This window comes from Oryzias melastigma, linkage group LG23, assembly GCF_002922805.2.
Source record: "Oryzias melastigma strain HK-1 linkage group LG23, ASM292280v2, whole genome shotgun sequence".
Classification (NCBI taxonomy): domain Eukaryota; kingdom Metazoa; phylum Chordata; class Actinopteri; order Beloniformes; family Adrianichthyidae; genus Oryzias; species Oryzias melastigma.
In genome coordinates, this window is record NC_050534.1 from 11,590,219 (window position 1) to 11,615,793 (window position 25,575).

Here is a 25,575-nt window from a genome sequence, read left to right on the forward strand (position 1 = left end):
ACAGTAATCTTTCATATGAAGACGGGGGCCGCAAATTACCATCCTGCGGGCCGCAGATGGCCCGCGGGCCGCGAGTTTGAGACCCCTGATATAGAACCTGTCCTCTGAAAAGTACTTAAATTGAAGTATTTTTTTGCATACAAAAAACTTCAGTTCAAAACTACATTTTTATTTACTTCCTGTCTGCTTTGTTTGAAAGTATATATAGTTTGTTAAGCTAATTATAAATAATGTTTAAAGGTTCACTCCAATGAAAACCATAATTTTAGTATTTGTAACAAATTCTTGAGTCATTTTTCTCTGTAGATGAATGACACAAATTAAGCTAAAAATTTGCGATTTCTGAGCAGACAAAAAAAAAAGAGCTTACCCAGCCAGGAAGGCCAAGAGGGCCACATGTGGTTTAAAAGTAGACAGAAAACGTGAGCCTCAATTGGGTTTGTCCACAGTGTCTGTGGTGGCCTCACCTGTGTTTGCTCACATTGGCACTCAGTGGGTAAGCTCGCTACACCAAAGCTCACTAGCTTCCTACAGAGGAGCTCAATAGCTCGATACAGCGGAGCTTGCTAGCTCGCTGGAGTGAACCTTACTAGCATGCTATAACAGAGCTCACTAGCTTCCTACAGAGGAGCTCACTAGCTTCCTACAGAGGAGCTCACTAGCTCCATACAGTGGAGCTTGCTAGCTCGCTACAAAGAAGCAAGCTAGCTCAATACAGCGGAGCTTGCTAGCTTGCTGGAGTGAACCTTACTAGCATGCTATATCAAAGCTCACTAGCTTCCTACACAGGAGATCACTAGCTCCATACAGTGGAGCTTGCTATCTCGCTACAGTGGACCTTGCTAGTATGCCACGGAGGAGCTCACTAACTCGCTACAGCGGAACTTGCTAGCTCATTACAGAGGAGCTCGCTAGTATGCTACAGTAGAGCTCTCTAGCTCACTACAGCGGACCTTGCTAGTGTGCCACGGAGGAGCTCACTAGCTCGCTACAGCGGAATTTGCTAGCTCATTACAGAGGAGCTCACTAGTATGCTACAGTAGAGCATGCTAGCATGCCACAGAAGAGCTCTCTAGCTTGCTACAGTGGACCTTGCTAGCTCGTTACAGAGGAGCTTGCTAGTATGCTACAGTAGAGCATGCTAGCATGCTACAGTGAAGCTCGTTAGCATGCCACAGAGTAGCTTCCTAGCATGCTACAGTGGAGTTCGTTAGCATGCCACAGAGTAGCTCGCTAGAATGCTACCGTGGAGCTCGCTAGCATGCTACAGTGGAGCTCGCTAGAATGCTACAGTGGAGCTTGCTAGTATGCTACAGTAGAGCACGCTAGTATGCTACAGAAGAGCTTGCTAGCATGCTACAGAGGAGCTTGCTAGCATGCCACAGTGGACCTCACTAGCATGCTACAGAGGAGCTTGCTAGCATGCTACAGTGGAACTTGCTAGCATGCTACAGTGGAGCTCATTAGCATGCCACAGAGTAGCTCACTAGCATGCTAAAGTGGACCTCGCTTGCTCAATACAACAGAGCTCGCTAGCACTCAACACTGTCCTCCAGGCAGCTGGCTAGCGTAGCGAGCTAACCCACTGAGTCCCCACTTAAGCTAATGTGGGCAAACCCGTTCGGGGCCCACACTTTCTGCCAGCTCCAGGCTCTCAGCAAAAATGAAGGGGAAAGGGGGCGGGGTTGCTAAACCTCAACAATCCCGCCCACAACTCAGAGGCGAACTTCTAATGAACCATGAACGCTTTGACAATAGATCAAGAAATGATCGGAGTCGGATTTTAATATTATTCTTAAGAAAGTTAAAGCTTGAAATCCTAAAATTTTTAAAGCAATCGTAAAAAAAAAAAAAAAACACCCCTATTTCCTTTTATATTTTATATTTAGCTTCGTTGAGGATCTTGTTAAATCATTTGGCCATTTTTAAATGAAATGTAACTGATTTTGGCCTTTAACCTTATTTGACATTTGTTGGCTGTGGGAAACACTTAGAAAACTGAAGGCCTACTTTTATAAATTGTTAAGAGTAATAAAATTATCAAATCTTTTCTAGGGTCCCCACTAATGAGTCTTGCAACAGCTGCACTGTAAATATAGAAGATGAATAAGTCTTTCCAAGACATATAAATGTCACCAAGACCTGGCTTAGGATGGTTTATAGTCAGTCTCCTGATCTTTCCTTTTGTTCTTGTCCTTCTCCCACCATCACTCCTCTAATCGTCAAAGACATCCCTCTAAATTAAAAGAATTAGTAAATTAATCTGGTTGACAAAGCGGTTTTTCAATCTGAAGGGAGCAGCATTGTTTTGCTTTTTATGAATCTTCTAAAAAAAAAGGAAGTTTGAATATTTGTATCATGTGAATAATAAATCTTTGAATACCTTATCATTCAGGGGAAAAGAAAAGTTTACATTTTGACCATCGTCATCAGTGCAGTCAATCTAACTTCCCCAGAAAAAGGGAAGAAGTCCTTGTTGTCTGGAAGAGAAACTCATGTCAACAGCAAATTACTATATTTAGAAATTACCACATAGTTGAACCACAAACACATGATTTTTACAAACAAAACATTTATGCAATTAACAAGAGTCAGTAAACATGAAAACAAAACAGAAAAACTCAAAAAATACAACTCTATTTAAAGAAATCATAGATAGAATTAAAAATAAGCAAACATCGCAGTGCAAAAATTCCAGTTTTTCTCCTATTACTTTCCTTTTCTTAAGAATAAACTTCTTTTTCTTCTTCTTTCAGTCCACTTGGTCATTCCACCTCTTTGATTTCTGTTACTTTAAATGATGTGGAAGTTCCACCTGCAAAAAAAAAAGATTTATGATCAGATGCAAATCAAAAAAACGTTTTTCACACTGCACAACAGCAACTGCAGTGTTTTCCAGCTGCTCTAGTGTGCTAATGTGTCAAATCTGCCCTTATCAGAGCTCCGGCGAACGGTTTCTATAAATATCTGTACTGAGAGGCTGGAATTTAGCAGCAACAACAGGAGGACCCTGTTATCAGAGGGCACTGATGATTTTCCATAACAGCATAATGAGCTGAGGAGGGCTGCTGCAGCTGCTGCTGCTGCATCATCTCTCTTTTTTATTTTTTTTAAATCAGGTGAGGATTAAAGGGCTAAATTTTCATTTAGATGCATATTTTTTTATGAAAGGATGCGACCATAACTTGGATGTTAGCTCCAGTTGTGTCTGTGGCAGGGGCGGAGCTACAGGGGGAAAATAATTTTTTTTTTAAATTAAGAAATCCTCAATAAAAGCTTCTTTAAGCGCTGGAAAAATAGCAAAAACACTACTTTTAATGATTTTGTATATTAAAAACAATAATAAAACAGATTTTTTTATTTCATTTCCACTCTGATGTTCTCATGTGCCACCTTTCCCCAGTTTTCTGCCCCCGTATAAAATGTTGTAGCTCCGCCCCTGGTCTGTGGGCATCCTTCTGCCTGCGTCCCTCCATCCTGAGACAGAACGTATCAAATCATCCACAGGGATGACTCAGACCTCGCTGACTGTGTGTCATCCTCATCTAAATCAAAGTCCCACATTTGCCTTCAGAGATCTTCAGCCTGAAATTCCTTTTTTTTTTTCTTTTCTGAATCTGTTATTGTCTTTTTTCAAAGTGGAGGTCTCACCCGTCTCAGGCTGCGGATGCTGCTGGTCCGTATGGACTCCATCAGTTGGTCGTGAGCCGACCTCATGGGCGTGGACGGCCTGCTGCCCTCCCCCTCCCTCCTGTCGGCTGACACGGGCCGCAGGGCGTTCTTCAGCTCCTTCAGGATGCTGCTCGTCTCCTCCTTCTTCCCCTTCTTGCCCTTCTTCCCTTTCCCCTTGGCCGTCTTGTCACCACCCGCCTCGTGCGCCCGGATGACCTCCGCAATCAGCCTCGTGGGCTTCTCCTTCTTCTTCTTCTTCACCTCCAGCTGAGGTGCGGGGGGAGGCGGGGGAGGGGGTGGAGGAGGAGGAGGGGGAGGAGGAGGTGGTGCAGGGGGGGTCCGCTTTGAGGCCTGGTTGCTTCGGGACAGTTTGGGTGAAGACCAAGGGGAGCCGTGGGGGGATGAATTTGGCGTTCCTCTCTGCAGAAACAAGGAAGTTGATTTGGAATCGAAAGAAAATAAATAAAGTTTTGGGGCAAAAAAGTGACCTTGATTTAGCATCTAAATCAGGGGCAAAGTAAAGATTACTTAATTAGCATTTATTTAATTTAATTTATGACTGATGGGTTGAGGGAAAATAATAATAAAAAAACCCAACAAGAAGGACTAATACATGTAAAATAGTTTTTAATTGCTCTAAAAAATACCCAAACAATTATTATTATTATTATTATTGCAAAAGAAGACAACCAACGATTGAAATATCAAATAGAATCAATTTTTGACTAAGAATCGGTAAATATGACATAGAAAAGCTGCAAACCAGCGCGGAGGTTCGAGGGTTAACTGCTCCGTTTTGGACCCCCTGCTGGTCCTGCTGCTGCCGCTGCTCCTGCATCCTCTTCTGCCTCTGCCGGTCCTGGTTCCGGGTGAGAATCCCCGTCATGCTCATTCTGGGGCCCGGCAGGTTGAACTGGTAACCCAGTTTAATCAGGGTGTGGTTTTCCCTCAAAATCTTCACCATCTCCATCTCCACCTGCACGGAGTTTGTTTGTTTGTTTGTTTGTTTGGTTTGATCCCGTCTGGAGCAGAACCCTCTGATTGGGTCTGGTACCAACCTGTCCTCCACACATGTGCCTCTGGTTGTGGAATCGCAGCTCCGTTAAGGTGCTGTTCGCTGGAAGCGCTTGAACCAACGCCATCACGCCTCTCCCAGTCACATAGTTGGACTCTATGTTCAGGCTGGTGATGGACGAGTTCTCCTTGAGCATCTTAGCCACGGCCAGAGCCACGGGGTCGTCGGCTCGAGTGTTGGCGAGGCTGAAGAGTCGAACGTTTGTGTTGGACCTCAGAGCTTCAGTGAATCGGATGAGAGTTTCCTGAAAGATAAATGGAATCTTTTAACAAACAGCTCAAAAAATGACTTTCCTGACTAACAATGATGCAAATTTGTCCCTGGAAGAGAACATTGCTAAACCCAAATATCTATCAATCACTGCATAATACTAAATGAACTCAATATCTACTGAGGAGATTCAATGAAGGGGAGGGGTTCTGGGAATTGTAGTTATTTGACTAAATCTTGCTTTTTGTTAAGAATCCTCATTTTTATCTTTTGTATGCAACATTTCTCTTGAATGCTTGATTTGATTTGATTTGTAAAAATAATTGAGTACTGCAATAAAAAAAAATCAGAACACAGACACGTCAAACCCATTACAGATGTCAATTCATAAATTGAAAATAAAATCATGGGAAAAAAATTAGCAAAGATAATGCCACCTTCTTGCAAATAGTGTTACTCATAAGTAGACTTTTTTGCAGAAGTGCGAACAGAATAAATCACATTGGATTTATTAAATATGATGATTATCAAATAAAATTTTAGGATTTTTTGCTTGAAGGAAAGTGAGAAGAAGCACAATATATATATATATATTACATAGTTGCCATAATCCGGTCCTTATCAGATCAATTGTGGATTACTTATTAAGAAACAAAATTAAGTATTTATTGAATATCTTCAGACAATTTTCTTACACAATTTCAGTAAATATAAATATGAAAGATTACATACAGTATGAGAAAACTGAGGATAAGAGGCAAAAATTGTCAAATAGTTAGTAGAATATTGCATAAAATGTAAGTTTCTGCATCATCTAGTATGAAGATTTCTGCTGTTTGGTCAATATTTACGTCTGTGAGCTACCATCAAAATAGAAGCACTGTGGAGGTACTTCAAATTCTCAGAAACAAACAAAAACACTAATAAAAACTACTTTTCACTGAAAGTGAATTTTAATTGGAGTTTTGTTTTCAATGAAAGCAAGTAAGTTTTGCTACTTCTAATGGCTCATTTTGCTGAAGGGCTTAATCGGCCAAATCTGCTATAGATTTTAGCCACATTAGCATAACTACCATAAATAGCATCTTTAACCATGTGTTTTTCTAAGATAGTTTATGGTGTTGTTTGTTTTAACTCAGAAAGACCGACATAAAAGTTTTCATTTTAGAAAGTAAAGCTGTAAATATATAATATCTTTCCACAGTCGTTCAATTGAAAATCATATCATATTTTTTGGAATCCTGTTAGCTAGATGTTTTACATGAAAAACCAGAAACACTTTTAGCATCAGCAAACCAATAAACACTCCTTCATGGCTTTTTATGTCAGGGAAACTGGTTTTGGTTTAATCATTTTCTTGGTGAACAACTATTGATAGGAATGTTAGCTTCACTTTAGAAACAAAACCAGCAATTTTCTCTTAAAACTGGTTTAAAAACGAAAAGACTTTCAGTGGACAAGACTTCATTCATCAGAATAGTGATGTCATCCATTGATAACGGCTTATTTTTGGCTCCAACCACATGAAGTCAATTCAGTCGCCATTTTTCCTCCACTATTTATGTTGCCATGTTGGAACCAGACCACATCAATAACCAGTGATTGGTCCAGTTTCCTTTGGGATCAATAAAGTTTGATTGATTGATTGGTCTAAATGATTGTTTCTATACCAACTACTTTGGCCAAACAGCAGTGATCTTGATCAAAGTCCACATCCCTATCACTCGGTTCAGAATGAAGCAGCAACACATCGTTAAAGATGCTATTTATGCTAGTTATGCTAATGTGGCTAAAATTTATAGCAGATTTGATGAAGTAAAGTGAAGGTTCAAATAGAATTACTGGTTATTTCTCTACTGAAGTCTATAGGATTTCGGCTTCTTGGAGCCACCAGGTACCTCCTATTTGCAACACGAAGGGGGAGGAGTCAGTCCAGTTCCCAAATATGGGAAAAACTCTGTACAAGAAGTTGTAAATTGATGGACTTTTTGTTTTATAAAAAAGCTATGATTCTACGACAAAACACAAGACCAATGTTCTTGTACCATTTTGTTCATGGTGGAGAACATGGAATATTTTACGATTAAAACTGTGTTTCTGAGTATTTCAAATTATCTTGGATCAGGAGCAGTCGAAAACCAGCAGTTCGAAAAAGCTCAGGTTTGTGACCCAGCAGCTGGCATGGGCGGGGCAAAGTCTGCTACAATTCTGACTCATCCACTTTCAGACAAATAGATCCATTAACGTCTTTGTTTTCCTCATCTGAGCTGACATCTGGCTCAAAGACATGCAGGATTCCAGGACTCCTATCCAGATGTAGAATCAGCTATCGTTCTAAGAACCAGAACTCAGAGTACCTGAGAAATGTCGTCGATGTTGTTGAGGTTGATCTCTGTGAGCTCTGCGTCGTTGTTGAGGGCTCGTTGCAGGACGTCATCCACCACGGTTGGGTTTCCACTGGTGTTCGGGTCACCAGGCGGGGCGGGCGAGGGTGCAGGCTTGATGGGCGGTGGTTTGATGACTGGAGCTTTCACCAATTCTGAATGCTTGATGGGTTCAGACTTAACTAGCTCCTCCTCTTCTTCTTCGTCGTCATCTTCTGTCACAGGTTCTTCTTCCTCCTCAGTGTCTTCCGCTTCCTCCTCATCAGTGCTTTCCTCCTCATCTTCATTCGATTGGTTGCCCTTTTCCTGCTCTTTCTCATTCTTAGCATCTTTTTCATCCTCCTCTTCACTGCTCCCTTGAGTCACAAACTCTTTTTCTTGTCTTTCCTCCTGTAATTTAATAGAATTATTCAATCGGAATGTTGTACTGTACCTGTTATGAGAGGGAAGCCTTGAAGACAAATTATCTGCTTTGAAAGCCGTCTTCAAACAGCATCTCATCTGGCACAATCTTCAAACACCAAACAAACTCAGTTAAGCGTCTCCACTGACCGATTTGGGGCTTCCTCCCTCGATCTCGTCCTCCAACAGTCTGCGGTTTTCGTTTTCCCAGTATTTCATAAGGGCTTCCCTGCTGAAGGTGCCCGTTGGGGTCTTATCGGTTTGGTCTCTCTGCCGGAGTCCTATTGGCACGTTGGCGTCCGGGTCGATGTCCACCAACTCCTTCTCCAACTCGGCAAGCTCCTCCGGGCTGAGCGAGGCCAAGAGCTCGTCCTCATCCACATCTTCGTACTTACTCAACTCTCGACGGTACCCAAAATAACTCATGGCGCGGTCCTGGTGAGCACAGGACAGCTCCTTGAAAATAGATTCCACAATAAACCTGAATGTTCCGAGAATCCAAAGAAAGGTTCAGTCCACCGAGGAGCTCCAAAGAGCTGCTCACTCCATTCTGAATATGGATTATTATCAAAAACACTGATAAGAAACCACTCAAGAAGTCTGAATTGAATTTGTCTCGGCTGCTGAATTTAAGGGAGACAGTCGGTGGGTGTGGGTCCTCTCCCCTCTAATCTCTGCAGCTGCTGCTTAGGCCTTAAGAGAGGGATCAGAGGGGGAACGTACCAAAGAGCGGGCCCCATGATGCTGCGTCTTTTTTTGGGAGACGCAGCCCTGAGAGGCAGAGCCACAAAAAGCCTGTGAGCTCAGAGGCCGTGTGGGTTGTCAACATAGCAGTCCGTCACCTCCGCTCGAGTGCCTTTGTTCATGGCCAAAAAAGAGCAACTGGGCAGGACAGATATGTAGAACAAGACAAACACGGATCCTGTGTCGCTGAAAACATGGTAGAGGAGGCATCTGCAGGGGCATCAGGACGGGTAGAGTGCAATACAATTACCCAAAATGTTTCCTAAATTTTTTTACAGACTTTAATTTTGGACATGCTCACAAAACTTTGGTTTTCTTGTCCCGCCTAATTTGGATTGATCAGTTTAATCAGATCAAAGTTAAAGCACAGTGAAGGCAGAGTTTAGATCCTTTCAAAATAAAAGTCCCCATGCATATTTTTTTGTGGCACACCACAAAATACAAGCTATCTCGGCAGTCACATGCCTAATTGACTCACATGGTCAACCATTAACCAGCAACCCAACTGACAAACAGTATGTGCTGCTCAAAGGCTGCAGGATGAACTCCGTTCACCTTTTACACAGTCAGCACATCTCAATCCTGCAGAAATAAAAGCATAAAAATTGAGCTGTTTTTTCTTTGAGCTGATCTCCCAAACTCCAAATCATTTTTTATGTCTTGGAGTTTTGTCAACTGGAGACCTCAGTCATCTATGGGTTTGGAAAAGTTTTGTTAAAACCTAAATAAAAATCAAAGTCAAGAGGCTAGGCTTTTCTGAGACAGTAAATTATGCTGATTTGTAACATTAGCCAAGATAGCACATTAGCATAGCTAGCATAGTTACCATAATTAGCATTTTTAGCCATGTGTTTTTCTGAGAAAACTAATAGTGCTGTTTGGAATGCTTACACTTTTAGCCACATTAGCATAGCTAACATAGTTAGCATACATAACAACTTTAATAGTGTGTTTTTCTGAGATAATTATGCTAATTAGCTAGAATAATTAGCATCTTTCACTATGTGTTTTTATGAGTCAGTTACTTGGTTCCTCGCCTGGATTGTCAGCGAGACAAAATAATGCATTGTGGGAAACTGTGTCCTGTCAGTTCTTGTAGTTCGACATGATGCTGATCAGGAATAACTAGCGCTAAATGAAGGAAATCAGAGTATTTTGTAACCCTTTTTGGAAAGTGGTGAATCACTGATGAAAAAATATGAAATATTTCAAATCATCTGTGGTTTTTGGTGTTATTGTTGCCTTTAAAAGCTAACCTCAATTTCAATTGTATTTATTATTTGGGACAGTGCACGTGAAATTCATCCAGCAGCTATTTTTTTATCTGTTGTTCACCTAAATGTGTATATATTAATATAAAAGACATAACAGCACAGATCATACTAAGGGGGAGAGGTTTATTAAGCGAATATTCAGGACAACCCCAAGTCTCTGTTCTTATTCAGTCTCGCCATTTCAGGCACCTTTCCCTGCCCTTACCATAAGAAGATGTTGGGATAAAGAACATTATTTATGCTACTGAAACATGTATAAATATATATTTTCTGATGCTAAAATCAGTTTTTTACCAAATTAGATAAACATGTCTTTGCATTGAGGTCCAAAAAACACACATATAACCTCTAAAAAAATTGTTTATTAAAAAATAATGTGTTTCTTACATAAATTACATTTTTAGTGCATCCATCAGTTCCTTAAATTAATAAATGATCTTTTCACAAACTCAAAGTACAATAACTTATACAGAGCAGCATAGACTTGCTTATGCCTGTATTCAAATGGCACAGAATGCATTTAATTGAAGTTAATACAATTACTTGAAGCTTGTGGTGTTTGTTTTTCATGTGGATTATAATTGGTATGGGTCCTGGTCTCTGTAGGTTATGTAGCTCATCAATCTGGGAGGGAATGGAGCTGCAGCCATGGCTTCTGGGTCATTCAGCGTCCTGATGCTCATTTGACTCCTGACCACCAGTCGACACAAGTGCTGAAGAGAGCGAGGGCTGCCTGTACGAGCACACACAAAGAAAAAAAATCCAAAAGCGAAAAATTGTCAAATATTTTTTCACTATTGCTTTTTTATGTCTGAATCTGTGTGTTTCCAGTTTTACTGAGTGTGGTGGAAATCTCCTCCCACTCTGGCGTCCGCTCCAGGACGCGTCTGAGGTTGAAGCAGATGCTGATTTGGCTGACATAGTCCAGAAGCATCTTCACAACGCTCCCCACCAGATGGGTCAGCCATGACACAGACACATAATCGCAGAACTGAAAGAGAAATTTTTGTTTATTCAGATAAAATGCCAGTTCTCAATTGAGGTTGTCTCACAGAGGTCCACAAGAGTAAAAAATATTAATGTTGAACTTTAATTATTATAAATATTTTAATGAGTTTATTTAATTTACCTCAACAAATTTCTGACAATTGGGTGGGACACAGTCAGTTTTCAAGCTGAGTGTTCAAGGATAAATATTAAAGAAGAATAAATTCAAATTCTGCTTTAAATGATTTTTTTTTTGTCATATAAATTTAGGCTATGTTAAAATTCCCTCCTTAACTACTACAAAACTATAAAGTGCAGGACTATATAGTGCCCTGCATTTTAAAAGCGATTCGGACACCATCCTAGCTCCTTTTTTTTGAGCGGCACATAAAAAACTGTTTAATGCAAAGCACTGTGGTCAATATTTACCACTCTAGTGAGCACTGATGTATACTGGTTTTTCGCAGAGAATTCTGGGAAATTTCTGCGGCACTAGATTTTGGAATCATACAGATTCAGACGCCTCTACAAAGTGGCGAAGACACTATATAGTACACTAAATAGTGAGTAGCAAATGAATTTAGACTATTTTCAGATGAAAGTCAATAGAAACCTGCCCCCTGTGGTCCTCTGAGGAACTGCAACATTTGGTACTTCCTAATTTGCTTTAATCCAAAAGACTTTTCACTCATGAAAAAACATACATTAGAGCAGGAGTGTCAAAATCAATCACACAGGGGGGCAAAACCCTAAACACACCCAAGATTGCGAGCTAAACAGGATAAACATTTATTGAACACACTAAAACAAACAAACTTTTTAGCATTTCTATGAAAAAAAGGCAGAAATATTATACCAGAATGTATCAACTTCAACCTTAAATAACTTTAAATATTTTACTCTCCATAAAAATATATTTTGTCCTTAGTATACAAGTTAGAAATAAGCTCAAGATAACATAAAGCCATTAATAACATTAAAATTAAATGATATGAAGGGCCGTGCATTATAGGCATGTTTGTGATATTATTTATCTTTAATTACTCTTAACCATTCAAATGAAACATATAAGCCTGATCATAATTTTGGCTAAATGTGATATACGAAAGAGAAAATAGTCCGAAAAAATCCCCTTACAAAAAAAATTAGAGAAGCCGATTTAAAAAAAATATTTGGCCACTATAAAAGTATAAAAATTAATTGTTGGAAATGATCAAAAAACAATTAAACTTCATAAAGTTTTAAAATGTCTTATTTCCAATAGGCAGATTCCTATTTCATTTTCTGTTATAAGACATTGTTAAACAGTTTTTCTCAGTGATTTGTTTGATATATGATATATTTTATGTACTTTAAATGTTGTATTACTCATAAAATAAAATAAAAACTTACTGAAATGATACTTGGTTGACTGTATATGGAGTAGACTTGATTGTGGAGGTCATTGCACTCACTATCCAGATCATCACAATCCTTGTGAGAACATTCAAAACACCTGAGGACAGTAATATATATAAACATATATATTTAAAAAAATCAATGTAAACAAGTTAAATCCAGTTGAACAGTTTTTTGGTGGGTGGCTGTACTTGTAAGCGTGATATCCGTGGTTGAGCAGCAGTCGCAGCATGGCGGGGTCTCTGATGCAATACTGCAGGGCAGTGGGGAACACGGTGTTGCTAATCACTCTAAAATAACAGTTTATCTCAGCCCCGCACGACAGTAGCAGCTGCACCAGCTCATACCTGGACAGAGGGATTTGAGGTTATTCCACTGCAATCCTTCTGCATGTGACCAGGGGGGTGGGGATAGGGCAAACGCCCGCGGCTCACCTCTCGGCACGTACAGCCACCAAAATGCATCGCAGAGGGTCCAGGTCGGTTTTGGCTCCGGCTGCCAGCAGCATCTCTGAGCAGGTCACATCACCGTTGGAAACAGCAAAAAACAGAGGGGTCTTCCTGAGGTCCCCGTAGTTTTCTGTAAGATTGTGGATTATAAATATATAGATTATAAATATGAACTAGCAATAATGTTGTCACCCAAAGAAAACTGACAAAAAAATGTATATTATTTAATTGTGTTCCTAAAAAACTACCTTAAAATCACCAAAAATTGTAAAGATAAACTCTATTCTAAATAAAAATGATCAATTAGATGAAAAGTTCCAACACAAATTGGACTAAAAACTGCAACAAACCAACAAGAACCGCTCTACTGGAGAATATTAATGCATCAACAACAAAATAAGGAACAAAAACTAATAAAAAATTAGTTATTGATGGAAAATAAGGAAGAAAACTATACATAAATGTATTAACAGTTCCCCCATTTGATAACAAGTGCTGCACTCCATTCCATATTTGAATATTTTAACAAATTTAAGTTGAGCTATGCTTTTTTTTAGTTCTTTAATTTCTCTATTTTTTCAAAAAATGTACTTGTAAAACACAGTTTTGGTTCCTTGGATGACAAGGATCGAATTGATCAAGCCTGCTTATCAAATGTAGCTTAAAACTGGACGTGGAGAGGATCAAAGGGACACAATTTGAGGAACTCCTTGTATTTTTTAACTCTGAAACTTTTGTCTTCCTGCCTATATCACGCACAAAAACATGAGATATGTAAAAGACTTAAAAAAGTTTGATGAAACAAATAGAATCCTGAAAATGTCTCCTTCAAGACCAAACAACCTTTACTAATTTATAACCCTACCAGAGATGTGTGCGTCCAGCAGCGCGTTGACATTATAACCTTTCTGAATTAGCAGCTCCAGACATTCGGTCTGACCTCCGTCAGCTGCAGAGTGGACCGGGCTCTGGCCTGAAAGACGGATTGCTCTCTGAGTGGTGATGGGGATGAGAGTCCTCAGGGCTCTGAGGAGAGAGGGGAAAACAGGAAGAAGATGAATGACAGATGGTGCTAAACACAAAACAGGACAGAGGGGGGAGATGCTCATTAGACTGCGGTTTGAGCCGCAAAACTACAGATCAAATAGAGGGCTCTTTGTGGAGACGCTTTCAGAGAAAACATGGCGAGATGTGGAGATCGGCCCATGTTTTTCCTCAAGTTTTGGATGCAGAAAAAGAAAGGAAAGAATTTTAATTCGTCTGGGGCCATTTTTGTTCCCCGGGAACTACATTAGTCTATTAAAATTAAGATGTTACGACCGGAGAATGCAGCTTTATACAGTTCATGAGGAAGGTCGCGCTTCAGCTCACAGTATGTGTCCTTCATATGCAGCTCTGTGGATGGGGAGCTGACAGGCGTAGCTCGCCACATTGGGGTTAGCTCCGTGAAGCAAAAGCAGTTTGATGCAGTCCAGGTTTCCTGATCCAGACGCATCATAAAGGACGGTGTCTCCGTTGCTGGCCTGGGCATTTACATCACCGCCTAGAAGGAGATAGAAAACACTCTTATCTGCACACAAGAAGCCTGGATTGATCTATTTTGGTGTTACCATGCTGTATGAGTATGTCCAAAGCTTCTGTTTTTCCGTGCTCTGCTGCTATCCCAAGAGGTGTGACGCCATGACCGTCTCTGGCTGAGACGTTGGCTCCATGTCGGAGCAGCAGCATCAAGATCCGAGGACAGCCCACCTGGTTATAAAGCAAATCAAGCTGTTGACTTTCAGCGAGAAGTGTGATGAAGGTCACACATGCTGTCCGTTCACCTTTGCAGCTTCATGGATGGCCCTCCACTTGGTGAGACACACCTGCTCCACAAAGGCCCCGCCCATAATGAGGGTGTGAACCATCTCATATGACCGCTGCTTCACCGCTACAATGCATAACATTTAGAAACATGATAGAAACAAATTCAGTTATGTAGCTGCAGTTATGACAACATTGAAGGACTGAATTTGTTTTAGTTGGATTTTGCTCCAAATATTTTTTAGAGGTGGACACATTCACCATTGGTGGTTGGATTTTGATCAATTTGAATTTTTTTTTCACACTTTTGAGATTTTTTGGCTGGACTTTCTTGGATTTTTTTGATTAGGTTATGTGACGTTTTTGTCATTTTTGAACAAAAAAAATAAGCCATTTTTAAAAGTAAGTGTAATAATAATAAAAAAAAATAATAATAAATTTGACTAATTTTAATTTTTTTTCTCACTTTTGAGATTTTTGATGTGAATGTAACTAAATGAAAACAAGTGGACCAAACAGCTCAGTGTGAAAGTGTCATTGAAGGAATGGATTTTTTAGTAATAAACTTTTAGTTTTTTAGTGTTTTTAACATGTTCTTGTGGTATTTTACTCACGATGGAGGACATACAGAAACTTAATCTTGAATATTTCATTATTCAAAATGCACAACGACAAAAACCACAACACGACGGAAGGGATTCATAATGGAAATGAAGACTTTTTATTTCAGTTTCAAAATACTGGCACTTCAATGGCTTAAAACTTTGAGCATTAACCTGAGAGGGAATAAATAAAAATAAAACTGGTGGAACTATTGTGTTCATTTCATTGTTGTCTTGATCTGAAATAAAAACCTCATAGCCATGGAGCTGGAAAGCTCCGCTGCTCAGGGTCTGACAGAGCTAGTGACGCTTGCTAGCTCTGTCAGAGCTAGCAAGCGTCGCTGCAATCTCAGTTGTTGCGTTGTCGGCTTTTGTCGTTGTGTTGTGTCTTTTGCATTTACATGAGCATACTCCACGTTAACAGCTCGCCCCACAACTCAGAGGTGAATTTCTAATGAACTCCTACCGCTCTGCAGAAACTATGTCCTAGAAAACAACAGTTTTTCTTTTATTATTGTCTTAAAACGGCACAATCATCACTAAAAGACCACTGGGAAAACAATGGGGTGGGAAATCCTTTTGACCCCTTGAAAAATGAGAGAATTTAACCAAATTTGTAGTAAAATTTGGTTAAATTCTCTCATTTTAATGCTCAAACAGTAAAGCAGGAGCTTCAGAGTATATGTTTCAATCTACAGAAGAAGAAGAAGCTACCAAGGAGCAGAGGAGATTCATTCCTGCTGTTGGTGTTGTGCGGTGAAGCTCCGCGCTGCAGCAGCATCCTCACATTCTCCACCCGGTCGGCCTCTGCCGCCAGAGTCAGGGCCGTGTCTCCGTCCAATGTCTGCTCCTCCAGGGTGAAGTCAGCCGCCGTCAGTACTGCACGGATGATGACACAAACGTCAGAACTTCACCTCCAACTTGATTCCACCAAAACTTGGGTTGGGAATCTCACCCTGCAGCACGACGTGCAGCATCTCTGGACGCGGCTGCACAGCTGCTGCATGCAGAGACATCCAACCGCTGCCGTCTTTCTCTTGGAAGGCGGACTTACAGCACGACAGCGCCTGCAGCGCATCAGCATCACCTGTCGAGGTGCAGCCACAGCAGTAGCATCACTAGTAAAAACTATTTCAAATAAATGCTACAGGGCAGCTTTACCTTCATGAATGGCTGCAATTATTCTCACAAATTCTTCACTGTTCTGCTCCTTCCTATAATAAATAACAGCTTTAAATCAGAGACATCAGAGATGCTTCTTTAAATTACTTCTTACCTGTTTTTTTCTACAGAGCATGACAGCTTGAAGGCATCCTGAATGCTCTCCCGGATAGCAAACCTGATTAGCTCTTCATTTATTGCTTCCTCCTCAATATCCTCCATCTTTATGGGGACTAAATGTGAATAAAGTCAATTCACGTTGACCTGTTAAAAAAGTTTCATGCAAACCATAAAGATCAAGTCTCCTCCATCAAGTCGCAGTTCAAATTTGTGTCAAAGACGGGTTGTGTTTAGTAGCCGTGTCAGAACCTCACCTTGTGATCCAAGAAACTGCCCTTCAACTCCCTGCCGAACTGTCTGTGTGTTTTTGTTTTGCAGGGTCTTATGGCTGCCGGGGGTTATATTTAGAAGCGGCCTCTTTTAGATGACCTGACTCAGCTCAGTGTGTCGCTTTTTCTCTTCTGCAGCAGCAGGGCTGTCGGTTTAACATCTTGTAGCAGTTGACTCAACCGGGGCAGCACGGTCCAAAAGATAGTATTTTATTTCGATTAGCCGTAGCGGAACAAACAATGCTTTTTTATGCAAAGTTCTACAAGTAAAGTGGGTTTAGTAAATGAGGTTGAATTTGTGGTGCAGTTGTTCTCAACACATAGCAAGAAGGTTCATATCCTGGATACATCTGTCTGTGTATACATAGATTTTTATTTGTCATTGTCACAAATAAAAGGCAATTAAAAGCTGACGATTAAAAATATTACTTAAAAAGTGACGGGAAATTAAAATAATAGTGTTTTCTCCATGAAAACTTGTCAAACCGAGTCCAAGGCCTCAAGGTGGGTCATGAGTAGCTTCAGACCAATCCTTGTCAGGACAGAAGAACCCCCCATATGGTTTTTAATACCATAAATGGTCATCTTTACCAAGTCTTGAACGGTCACCATGTTCCTGCTTTGTTTTTCAGTGGAAAAGTACTAGAAACTTCCCCTGACTGGTTTCAACTGGTCTGCAGCTCCATGCATTCATCAATTTGTTGATAACAAGGTACAAAGATGTAACATAATATAAAAGTATTGAAAAACCTTCAGTATAAAAGTACAAAAAACCTTCAGTTTGCAGAGTTTGCATGTTCTCCTGTATGTTTCTCCAGTTGCCTCCCACAGTCCAGAAACATGATTCCTAGCTTAAAAGATTATTTCAAATTGCACCTGGCACACTATTTCTAATATATTCAGATAATAGTAAATCTTCATACAGATAATCATCATTTTTTTGTTGTGGTTCTGCTTATCTCCCTTTCAAATTTTCTTGAGTTCTGTTAAATAAAGACTCTTTTAAATGACTGACTATAATTATCAGCGAGCGGATATTCGATTTGTCTGTTTTGCTTTTACAATATGTTCGGAATAAATAAACTAAACTGCCTTCGCCGAGGATAGGCTCCAGCAACCCAGTGATCTCAAACGGGACACAGCAGGTTAAGAAATCCAAAAAAAGATATTTAAAACAGCTTTTCCATCATTTTTATTTATTTATTTTAAATATAAATTATTTATTTTTAATTTTACATTTTTTAAGTATTTATTTTTGAAATGTTTTTAAGTTATTTTTCAGTTTGCATTTCAACATAGGATTAATTTAGTACTTTTTGGGCCTGTAGTTTCCCCGTAGCTTTCACTATTTATTAAAACCATTTAAAAATTGGAATAAACTATAGCAGCACAATTATTTAAAACAAACAATTCAGTAAAACTACAGTGAACTGGAAGAGTAAAGTAGCTACAATTAAAGGTTTTCTTGAATTAGTTTAGCAAAAATGTCACAAACTTTCAAGCAAAAATGCTCAGGAAAGTGGGAGGAGCTAAATCTCTACACAGTGCTTTCAGCAGCTGTTTATAGTTGATTTTATATGTTTACATTTTATGATAATTTTGTGTTCATCCATCTTCTTCGTCGTCTGTCATTGCAGCATTTGCTGAATATTTTACAATAGAGACTTCAGTATTTTTTGTGTTTGCTTGTCACTTTCCTGTCCTCTCATTCTTCATCTGGTCACAGCAGATGGTCGCCCTTATCCAGTCTGGTTCCCATGAACTGCAAAACCTTATTTTCTTCCGCAACATTTTAGGATTTAAACTCTTTATTTATATTCTTAAATGAAATAGACACGAATAAAGTACAAATACATTAAAATATACACATTTATGTTGCTTTTTCATAGTGTGTCAGTGTCTACACTAAAAAAAAGTTAATCTTTTACAATATTTTTTATAAAGTTTGATATCAGTTTTTTTAAATTATCATTAAATTAATTAAGGATGCTGGTCTCTCTGGTTGTGGGGGAGTTCTACTGTTCATGTCATGTCAAGTGATCCAAGAAGCACAGAATGTCTACACTCCAGCCAGGCTAGTGGGCAGACAGCATCTATCCAACTTTTCCAGGGGAGAAAAATCTGTCTTATTTAAGTAATTTCAAATATGTTTATTTGATTTAGTTGTGTTGAATTGGTATGCATTTGTTTTATTCATTTTATAGAACTGTATTTTCTTTCCAATAAAAGACGACTCTTGTCTTTAGTTTTGTTTGTGGTCTTTGTTACTGTTTGCTAAAATTGTGTTTTTGCTGTTTAAACATGTTCTTGTAGCATTTTTCTCATAGTGGAGGATAGTTATATGAAAATTTAAGATTAAAACTGCATTTCTGAGTATTTTTTTTACTTTAATCGAGATGGTTAAAAATTGTATGACCGTTTCTTTCTTTTTTGCTATGCTAATGCTAGCTTGAGCTTATGAAGTGCTAGCTAGCAAGAGAGAGTGTAAACAAAGGGCTGATGGGAAATTAGCGCTAAAAACTGAATGTTCAGAATTCTAAAACAGTTGGAAGGATTTTACAGTAGAAAAAAATAGGGTTGGAGTGGGACTACTCCTAGTTGGGTCAGTTTATTTCAGCTGCTCAATCTGTTTAGCTAGCGAAGTTTAGCTAATTGGCGTGTTGTTTCCGTTTAACGCTCAGTAGTTATACATATTATTTTTATGTTTTTTTTTCCTTTATTGTAAATTTAAACTATTTTTACAATGAATGAGGACTGAGGTTGTGTCCGAATTTCCCCCCCAACCCCTTATTACTAAAAAAAAAAAACATACAGTGCTCTGGATTTTAAAGGTAATTCGGGCAACATGCTAACTAATTTTCTTTCGTTTTTTTTAAACACCAGACATTTATTAATGACTCCACTGTGTTCTGATGGTAAAAATGTGGATGGTTTATTCAAATTTTACATTTAAGCACGTTTTTTTTGTTCGAAATTGTTCGACTGCAATGCATTGTGGTCTATATTCGCTAATCTAGTGAATATCGATGCATGCTAGTTTTTCACAAAGGGTTCTTTGAAATATATAGTGTACTCGATTTTGGAATTTGTAGATTTGGACAGCACTAGAAAATGCCGAACGCACTATAAAGTGATAAGGGGGGAATTCAGACACAACCTAAGTCTCTTGTACAATGAGCCCCCTAGTGGTTACTTAATGAACTGCATGACTTTATTTTTAGCTTATAATGTGCCTCATTCCGGTTAAAAGTTTACTGCTCAACTATAAAAGTACCCACTTCTTTCTTTTAACCTTATAGAGGTTATGCCACTAAAAACTGAAAAAAATGTTTTTAAAGGGATAATTGGCTTCATTTTTGAAATATCATGCAAGCTGGCTGAAGTTGACTCATGAGTTGCTTGCCTGCATATTTTATAATTCATTAGTTCTTGAAACATGCAAGTCTTTGCTCCACAACATTTCCCACTCTCCTCTCTTCAATCCATTTATACATTAAGGGTTCCTGGCATGTCAAAAAGAGAGCCAGTTATGAGTACACACTCTGAATTAACCAATTTACCTGGCAGACGCTGCCGGATCATGGGTGGAAAAAGATGCATTTCCTCACTTATGTGACTGCCATCCACATTCAAGTAGCATTAATTAGAAAAAAGGATTTTTGCGTGGGTTAACTCAATCATGACTTCACGTCAAACCCAATAAATGATCGAAATATTCAAACCAGAGCTGAAAGCACCATCACTGAACGTCTGATTCTGTGTCATTGTTTTATTTTGTTATTTTTACAGACAATATCTTGGGAAAGATTCTCTGCGGAGAACAAGCACCCACTTCTCCCGATGACCAAATTGATATGTGGGAGTTCATGGAAAAGTCTCAGACAGCGTCAGCGTGTGACATAATGAGTCAGCTTGTAGGCGGCCTCTCCACCACGTCAAAAGACCCCACCAGTTTGTCTGAAGTGAAAACAGACTGCTGGCCGGTCCTCAAGTTTCACTACACGTTTGGACCGTACACTCACAAGCAGAGAGATGAGCTCCGTCTTTGAAGTGGAAGCATTGATTTTCATGAAGAGGATTTGAGAGACCTGAGAGGCTCTTTCTCCATATGAGGAAGAAAGTAAGTATTGCTTTCATGCTTTTTCTTTTTGCAGTTTGTCCACATTTATTTTAATCGTAATTTGAAAAAATGCTGTTTCCTGCAAATTATGTTTGTTTTGCAAGTTGCAATCTTTTTTAAATGCAAACAAATACAGAAAAAATATGATTTTAGTTGCAGTAAAGTGTGAGACAAAACAGAAGCGCACCTATTGTGGAGACTGTTTCCTTTTCAGAGCTGCATTTAGATGCATTAAGAGGTAATTGCTCCATATGGAGCTGCTGGTGCACTTTCAGACGGAAAGCAACAATAAAAATGGATGAGGGGGATTTTTGAAAGGGATGTTGAATGCAGGATGTTTTGATTTTTTTTTTTAGAAAAGCTGGTTTGGTTATATGAAAATAAAATCTGGATTCATTTGAAGGTTTAGTTGTGGGCATCCGTGTGGTTTTCCTGGTTAGCTTTGACCGTAGCTACATCTATCTGCTGCCTCCTAACTGTTGCTTTTCTAAAGTAATGTGTCTGATGAATGATAATCACATTTGATGTTGTTTTCTCTTCAGATCTTGAAAGCTACTTGGTTCCTCTTGAGTCTGTTATTGAGTTTGAAACTCTGCTGTGGAAAATTTGGAGCACCAATTACGGATGATGTGAGCAAGCTGTCAGTTTTGGTGAGACCGCTCAGTTTCTTCAACGACATTGCTCATCCGATTCTGTTGAAGGGAAATAACTAAAATCATTTCTTGTTTTTTTTTTTTTATATATCTTAGAAGCAGAATATCCCCTCTGATTATGAGATTCCGGTTAGTTACATTCCCAAAGAAGTGGTATGTATGCAGCCATACAGTCAAATTGCAAATGAGGGAGAGTGGATTTTGAATAAAAGGGTCTCTGTTTTTTGCGTTTTAGGCTGGCACGTGCTGGGTGGTGTTAAATATCTACCCTTTGGAGCAAAGTCTTCGAAAGTTAAGCACCATGTTTGGTGCCATCTCCTCCAACAAGGACACCCTAGCAGTTTTTATTGCAATGCTCAGGAGTTTACGTTTCACCTTTGATCACGAGGAGCTGGTAAGCATAAAATCCTCTCTCATATTTTGCAAAGTTGGGTTTCCATGCTAACATTTGAAGTTCAAAACCCTGCAGATCAGTTTTAGGCGAAGGCATGCAACATTTAGACAATCACGGGCTGTTTTTTTTTTTTTTTTTCCATGCTAATTGCATAAGTGAGTTATTTCTAAATGGCTTATTGGTTGAATCCCTAGGAAACTGTGATGCAGGTCTTCCAGTGTCACTATCAGGAACAGAGTTTACAGACCAGTCTTTACTTCGACTACATCTCAGATGTTTTACATGCTGCAGCGCAAGGATCTTCAAGCTTCTCGTGCAAACCGCCACCATGCCGTAACCATCAACATGGTAATTTTTTGTTATATATATTTTTCTGGTGGAGTGAATGATAGAACAGCCATTGATTTATGGTCCAGGGCCCCAATTATGGATGTTACATAAAGATGGAGCGAGCTCCCCTGACCACTATCATATTTCTAATGTGTAACGATCAGTTCCACATTTTAGTTTTTTTTTTTTTTTGTTTTTTTTTTGCAGGTCAGGAAAAGAGTCGTGGACACAGCTGGCTCATGAGGAGTCCCCTGCTTTTGGTGCTCATCCCCTTCACAGCCTGCCTGGTCCTCATAGTGTGGCAGGTGAGAGAAGGGTTAATGGTAACCTTTGACCCTGACCTCGGAAAAATGATCTAACAATATATTGGACTACCAGAATTAATGCGAAAAACAAAAATATACCACAGATCTGTTGATAGTGCACTGTTATAAGTGAAAAAATATTATTTTTTAAATCAAATTCATTTTTTTAAGTTGAGTAAACCATCAACTCAAAATGTTACTTTGATAAAGACTAATAATTTTAAATGTAAAAAATTACAGAACTTTTGTTAATTGACCCAATTTTTCATTTTTTACAGTGTAAAGGCAAATCAATTCAACCAATGCGCATTCTCTTATGGTTTAGAACCTTTTTTCTCCTACAAAAGTATATAAATATATGATTTTATTTAAAGAGTGAAAACCTGATTATTTAGCACTGCAATGGTGAAGATTGTTCCAGATAAATTAAGAAAAAGACACAGCATTTATTAAACATTTATGATACTGTAGGTTTACAGAGGCTGCAGAACTAATATAGCTTTACATACCAGGAAAAAATATAAAAAAATAAAACTTTATGTCAAACACTTCAAAATGTGGCAATAGCATTTTAGCATCATTATATGCATGAGTCAAACAAATAAAAAATAAATCAGATAATTGGTGATATTCGCTAAAGTCATCACCAACAAATGCTGGGAAATTAGCATGCTTACATACTAAGTAATTTCAAAATAAAATGAGTTCTAAATTTTTTGTTGCCAATTTTTTTTGCTGGTAATTAAGATTAAGATTAAGATTCCTTAATAAGCTTTATTAACACATTAACAAACATAATTAATGTGTTTATAGGGTGTTAGTAAGACATTTATTAGCATAACGAGCCAAAAAAGGGTTTATTAACATATTTAGTTACATTTATTAACATCTAAAGTGAGGCCATTATTGCCTCCATATTAATGAAGTGCTTACAAGCTTAATAAATGTATTAACAATCTTCGTCAACATTATGTTGAGTGTTTTGCAGCACCTCATCTAAAGTGTTACCATTTTTGTAGATTTATATATAGAAATATTTCAATGAAAATTGTGTTTTTTAACATGTTCTTGTTTCGTATATGGCATATATTAAGAAAATTCAGATTAATACTGCATTTCTGAGTATTTTTTTTCATTCAAATTACTGTGAATCAGGAGCAGACCAAAACATCATTGGAAAAAGCTTGTAATTGTGACATACAAGTTACTACGGCAAGCCACAAGGTTCCTAAATAAGAACACTATTAAAATATATCAAATTATGATTTTTTTAAAGGTTTTTTCACTAAATGTAGCAAGTAGCTAACACTATTTTTGCTATAAGGAATGGGGGAATAATTATAATCTTCATTACATCCATTATAAAAGTCATAGATCATCCATAGGATATTTGGAGCAAATTAATTAGTTTTTAATGCAGTCAAAATGATTAAAACTATAGCCTACTAATATCATACAAAGCATAAATCTACTTGCTGCCAAATAACATCCAGAAATTCTTTATAGTAGGAGAAAAGGAGAAAGAAAATATTGATTACTAATGGTAAAATTCAACTGTTGGGAAGTTTGTGCAAATTTGGAGTTCAGAAGAGTTATAAACAATTCTTAAAACAAATTTTGTAACAAAATAATGGATCTTATTTGGAACATATATTTTCTACGTGAAATTATATAATCTGCCTCTTCATTTTTACTAAATTTATATTTAAATGTATGATTTTGTTTAAGTTTTAACTCATTTTTACAGTGTATTTGACACTTTTGGAAGGGGTTCTAAACAGAATGCATTATTTTTTGTATATATTCCTGTTATTTTTTATTTATGGTTATTTATTTATTTATTTAAATTCTCATTGAATACTTGAATTCTTGTTTACTGCTGAGTTCTGAGTGTAACTTGAAAAGATTTATGCTATTTTGTTGAAATTATTTCTAAAAAAAAAAAAAAAGTAATATGTTATGGCCCAACGCATGAATAAATGATAAATACTAGCTTGTAAAATAAAACTTCATGTAGACATTCTGAATATCAACACAAAAAGTATAAAAGTAAACATGAGTAGTCATAAATTAATTGTCATTTTTATTCATATTATTCTATATTGGTGAAGATGAACCCCTTGACAATTCTTTAAAGTAAAATAATAGGATTTTTATGGGGCAGGCTATTATCATTATTATTATTATTATTATCTTAGACTTATGATTCCATGTAACCATTTAAACCTCTAACGAGAAGAAAATTAAAAATTTAAAAAGCACGGCTGTTTCTTTTTCTTTTTTTGCCCCTCGAATAGGGCTTTTTAAAATGATTTAATTAATTTTTATGATTCTGTTGAAAACCTTTCATCTCCAAATTATGCTTCTGTGGTTTTCTTGTTTTCCTGTAATCAGACACCATGAATGCACTTAAAAAAAAAAAAGAAACCCTGCTCGGGTTAACTTTCCATCAGTTCCTGTGATTTGCTCGCTTTGTTGTGTCTCTAATAAAACCCTCCATGGGAAATAATTTATTGAGGACTTCCGGGAAGTCAAGTTAATTGCAGCACATGAATAATTTAGAAGTCAAATGAAAGATCTACCATTTGAATATGTTATATTTTTTTGCTGATTTTTCCCTTTTTTTATGTCACAGGTCAAATCCAGGAGGAGATTACCAGCTGGCAACACTGCAAATGGCCAAATCGCATCTCCAGACATGATCCCAACTCTGTCTGTCTCTATTCCACTTGAAACGCTCTCCCACGCCGCTGACACTCAGCCAAACGGGGGAGGCGATCGCTGAACACGAAAGAGGATGGAGCGTGATTAAAGCAGGGGGGAACAAAAAATATAATAAAAATGGACAGCAGGAGAAGGACTCACATTCCAGGATGTTCTGCCGTTAGAGCTCGGACGGATGGCTGGATGGATGGATGGATGGGCGCTTACCCTGCTTTCACTCATCCATGCGCCAGAGATAATGGATGTGAGAAAACTGAGCTGCTGCCAGGACCGGTGGTCAAAAACAAATTCCCCTGACTCTTCAGAGGAAGCGAGGGCTTAATAGATGGCCATCCGCCAAAAATACTCTGTGAAGCAAATATATAAGAAGAACTTTTGATTTATAGTTTGGAAATATTACTGGAAAGTGTATTTATTTGACTGGAAATGCTGATAATGCAAGGAGTCAACACACTGAATTACATCCTGCCATCACTAGTTTGTGGGAAAAACCAACATT

General features: G+C 38.3%; 3 protein-coding genes across 5 annotated transcripts; 1 reads left to right on the forward strand and 2 right to left on the reverse strand.

Moving 5' to 3' along the window:
* Positions 1–2,750: 2,750 nt before the first annotated feature.
* Positions 2,751–8,587, reverse strand: lmod2b (leiomodin 2 (cardiac) b). The gene is made up of 6 exons (XM_024292668.2): positions 7,894–8,587; positions 7,315–7,731; positions 4,731–4,991; positions 4,436–4,648; positions 3,652–4,092; positions 2,751–2,815 (listed from the first exon to the last, which is right to left on the reverse strand). Exons 1-6 carry the CDS (start codon positions 8,167–8,169, stop codon positions 2,789–2,791), a joined length of 1,635 nt encoding a protein of 544 aa, XP_024148436.1. The 5' UTR covers positions 8,170–8,587; the 3' UTR covers positions 2,751–2,788.
* Positions 8,588–10,109: 1,522 nt separating this feature from the next.
* Positions 10,110–17,007, reverse strand: asb15b (ankyrin repeat and SOCS box containing 15b). Of its 2 annotated transcripts, none has more exons than XM_024292645.2 (14): positions 16,536–17,007; positions 16,277–16,425; positions 16,162–16,214; positions 15,956–16,087; positions 15,715–15,879; positions 14,419–14,525; positions 14,206–14,344; positions 13,967–14,138; positions 13,461–13,621; positions 12,581–12,725; positions 12,338–12,493; positions 12,141–12,243; positions 10,599–10,752; positions 10,110–10,494 (listed from the first exon to the last, which is right to left on the reverse strand). In XM_024292645.2, the coding sequence occupies exons 2-14, from the start codon at positions 16,381–16,383 to the stop codon at positions 10,337–10,339; spliced, it is 1,752 nt and encodes a 583-aa protein (XP_024148413.1). In that variant the 5' UTR covers positions 16,384–16,425; positions 16,536–17,007; the 3' UTR covers positions 10,110–10,336. The 2 variants fall into 2 exon arrangements, with proteins under 2 accessions (XP_024148413.1, XP_024148422.1); XM_024292654.2 differs by having other exon boundaries at positions 16,277–16,394; positions 16,536–16,579.
* Positions 17,008–18,503: 1,496 nt separating this feature from the next.
* On the forward strand, positions 18,504–25,453 carry LOC112158951. Of its 2 annotated transcripts, XM_024292678.2 has the most exons (8): positions 18,504–19,152; positions 20,340–20,670; positions 21,213–21,320; positions 21,420–21,476; positions 21,559–21,717; positions 21,912–22,065; positions 22,255–22,352; positions 24,988–25,453. In XM_024292678.2, exons 2-8 carry the CDS (start codon positions 20,659–20,661, stop codon positions 25,135–25,137), a joined length of 738 nt encoding a protein of 245 aa, XP_024148446.1. In that variant the 5' UTR covers positions 18,504–19,152; positions 20,340–20,658; the 3' UTR covers positions 25,138–25,453. The 2 variants fall into 2 exon arrangements, with proteins under 2 accessions (XP_024148446.1, XP_024148454.2); XM_024292686.2 differs by lacking the exons at positions 18,504–19,152; positions 20,340–20,670 and having other exon boundaries at positions 20,784–21,320.
* The last annotated feature ends 122 nt before the right edge of the window (positions 25,454–25,575 follow it).